This window comes from Monopterus albus, unplaced genomic scaffold (genome assembly GCF_001952655.1).
Source record: "Monopterus albus unplaced genomic scaffold, M_albus_1.0 scaffold46.1, whole genome shotgun sequence".
NCBI lineage: Eukaryota > Metazoa > Chordata > Actinopteri > Synbranchiformes > Synbranchidae > Monopterus > Monopterus albus.
The window spans coordinates 1,252,919-1,254,617 of NW_018127926.1; the positions used below are offsets into that span (position 1 = coordinate 1,252,919).

The window sequence follows — 1,699 nt, forward strand, 5'->3', positions numbered from 1 at the left end:
CCTCCTGTGTCTTTGGGAAGACGCCGGCCAGACGGTCAACGCACCGCTGACTGGATACATCCCACAGACACAGCACCTGGAAAAACAATAAGGTGTATGAATGTGATTTGGAGCATTAGAAGTTATGTACAGTAAACTATTATTATCTCAAGACCAAAAAATTATGATCATTGCTATGAAGTAGTGTGACTCTGGTCACCTCTGCACTGTATGTTACTGATACTCAAAACTCACAAGAACTGTGCCACATCTCATTTACAGAACACAACAAGACGACTGTCACTGTCCTGTGAACTCCCCTGAAGGAAAGTGAGGTAAAGCTTTCAAAGTTCCTTGGAATGGCAGATGGTGTTTAAGGAGAAAGCAGATGGAACATAAATCACTTCTAAATTATTCATTCCCCTCAGAAAAGCCAAGGACAAGGCATGCATGGTGCTACAACAAGGGAAAGGAAAAGAAGCACAAGCATCAACATCCTCTTTGCAGGAAATGTGGCCTTAATTTTGAGAAACCTCAGCTCTTACAGTGACGAACTGTGAAACCAGTTACCAATCATCAGCACCACAGCCCCCTTCTTCTGCTGCAATTACAGCAAAGTCTGACAATTAATACTACAGTGATATTTCTTCATTATCTTTTTAGAGTGTCGCACACAGTGACACACACTCCTACCTTATCTGAGGAGTAGCTGAGCAGCTGTTGCTTCGTCTGAATGAAGCGAACGGCAGCAACAGGGCTTGTGTGTCCAGTGAGCGCACACACTGGGTCTGAGGTCACATAAGGGTTCCACAGCAAGACCTGATGATCCACACCTGCTGTGGCTACAACCGGGCAGAATATCCCAGATTAGCAGAGGTGTTAATTTCAGTTACAGGAAATCGGGCTGCTTTGCAACCTGTTCATTGTTCAGTGAGGCACATGAAAGCTTTACTGCTTTTTAATGCATCTACAATGCACAGCAACTTACAGTAAGGAAGCATGAAAATAAACAGGACGAACAAATACTTTTCACTCTTACAACATCAAATAAGTACTACCATATACCTGTACTCATTAAGTATTGCACCTCCATAAAGTTTAAGGCTCGCAAGAGATATTAAAAGGGGAACAGTCACAATCACTGCTGCAGAGACTGAGACATCCTGTCTTTTACTCCCTAGTATGGGTCAAGCTCCAGCTCCTCTGACAACATTATCAGGGTTGTTCTGTCAAACGCTCATTCATGAGCAACAGAAGACATTATACAACTGTTGTCATAAACTGAGTAGTACTCCTGGTGATGAGTAAACTGAACATCATGTATAAATCTACAGAGTTACCCTTTAATATAGTCTGGGAATAGAATTTGTCCCCACCTATCAGATTGAGTCCAAGGTGGTGGTCCATATCCCACACGCCCCTCTTTGTAACAAAAGAAGTGACTCGTAGGTTCCTGCTTTCCTTTTCCTTCCAGCTAATCACCATGCTGCTCTGTGGTCTGGTGCTACATGACACAATGGCTTCCAGTGAGCCCAGGTACTGTACTGAAGGAAACAGGAAAGAGTCACAGAGTGAAAGCAAAGCTGTGACAGTCACTGTAATGAACTTTACTACATTTAGAAAAGAGCAAGTAACACAGAGACAGAACAAACCTGCTCATGATGTCAAGACAATTCACTTTTTGTCTGGTTGTTTTTATTCTTTACTCTTATGTTTTTAT

The 1,699-nt window shown here is 42.6% G+C and overlaps 1 protein-coding gene across 4 annotated transcripts in view; it reads right to left on the reverse strand.

The window, feature by feature from the left end:
• LOC109960353 (WD repeat-containing protein 49) overlaps nt 1–1,699 on the reverse strand; it is a 34,161-nt gene that overhangs the window by 19,312 nt on the left and 13,150 nt on the right. For all 4 annotated transcript variants that reach the window (XR_002274982.1, XM_020600392.1, XM_020600393.1 and 1 more), the window contains 3 exons: nt 1,356–1,523; nt 673–821; nt 1–76 (listed from right to left, as the gene is read on the reverse strand). The exon at nt 1–76 is cut by the window's left edge and continues 146 nt beyond it. Coding sequence is in view for 3 of the 4 variants with exons in the window: in XM_020600392.1 (XP_020456048.1) it covers nt 1–76; nt 673–821; nt 1,356–1,523 (393 nt within the window). In the remaining variant the exon portion in view is untranslated. The remainder of the gene's footprint in view (nt 77–672; nt 822–1,355; nt 1,524–1,699) is intronic.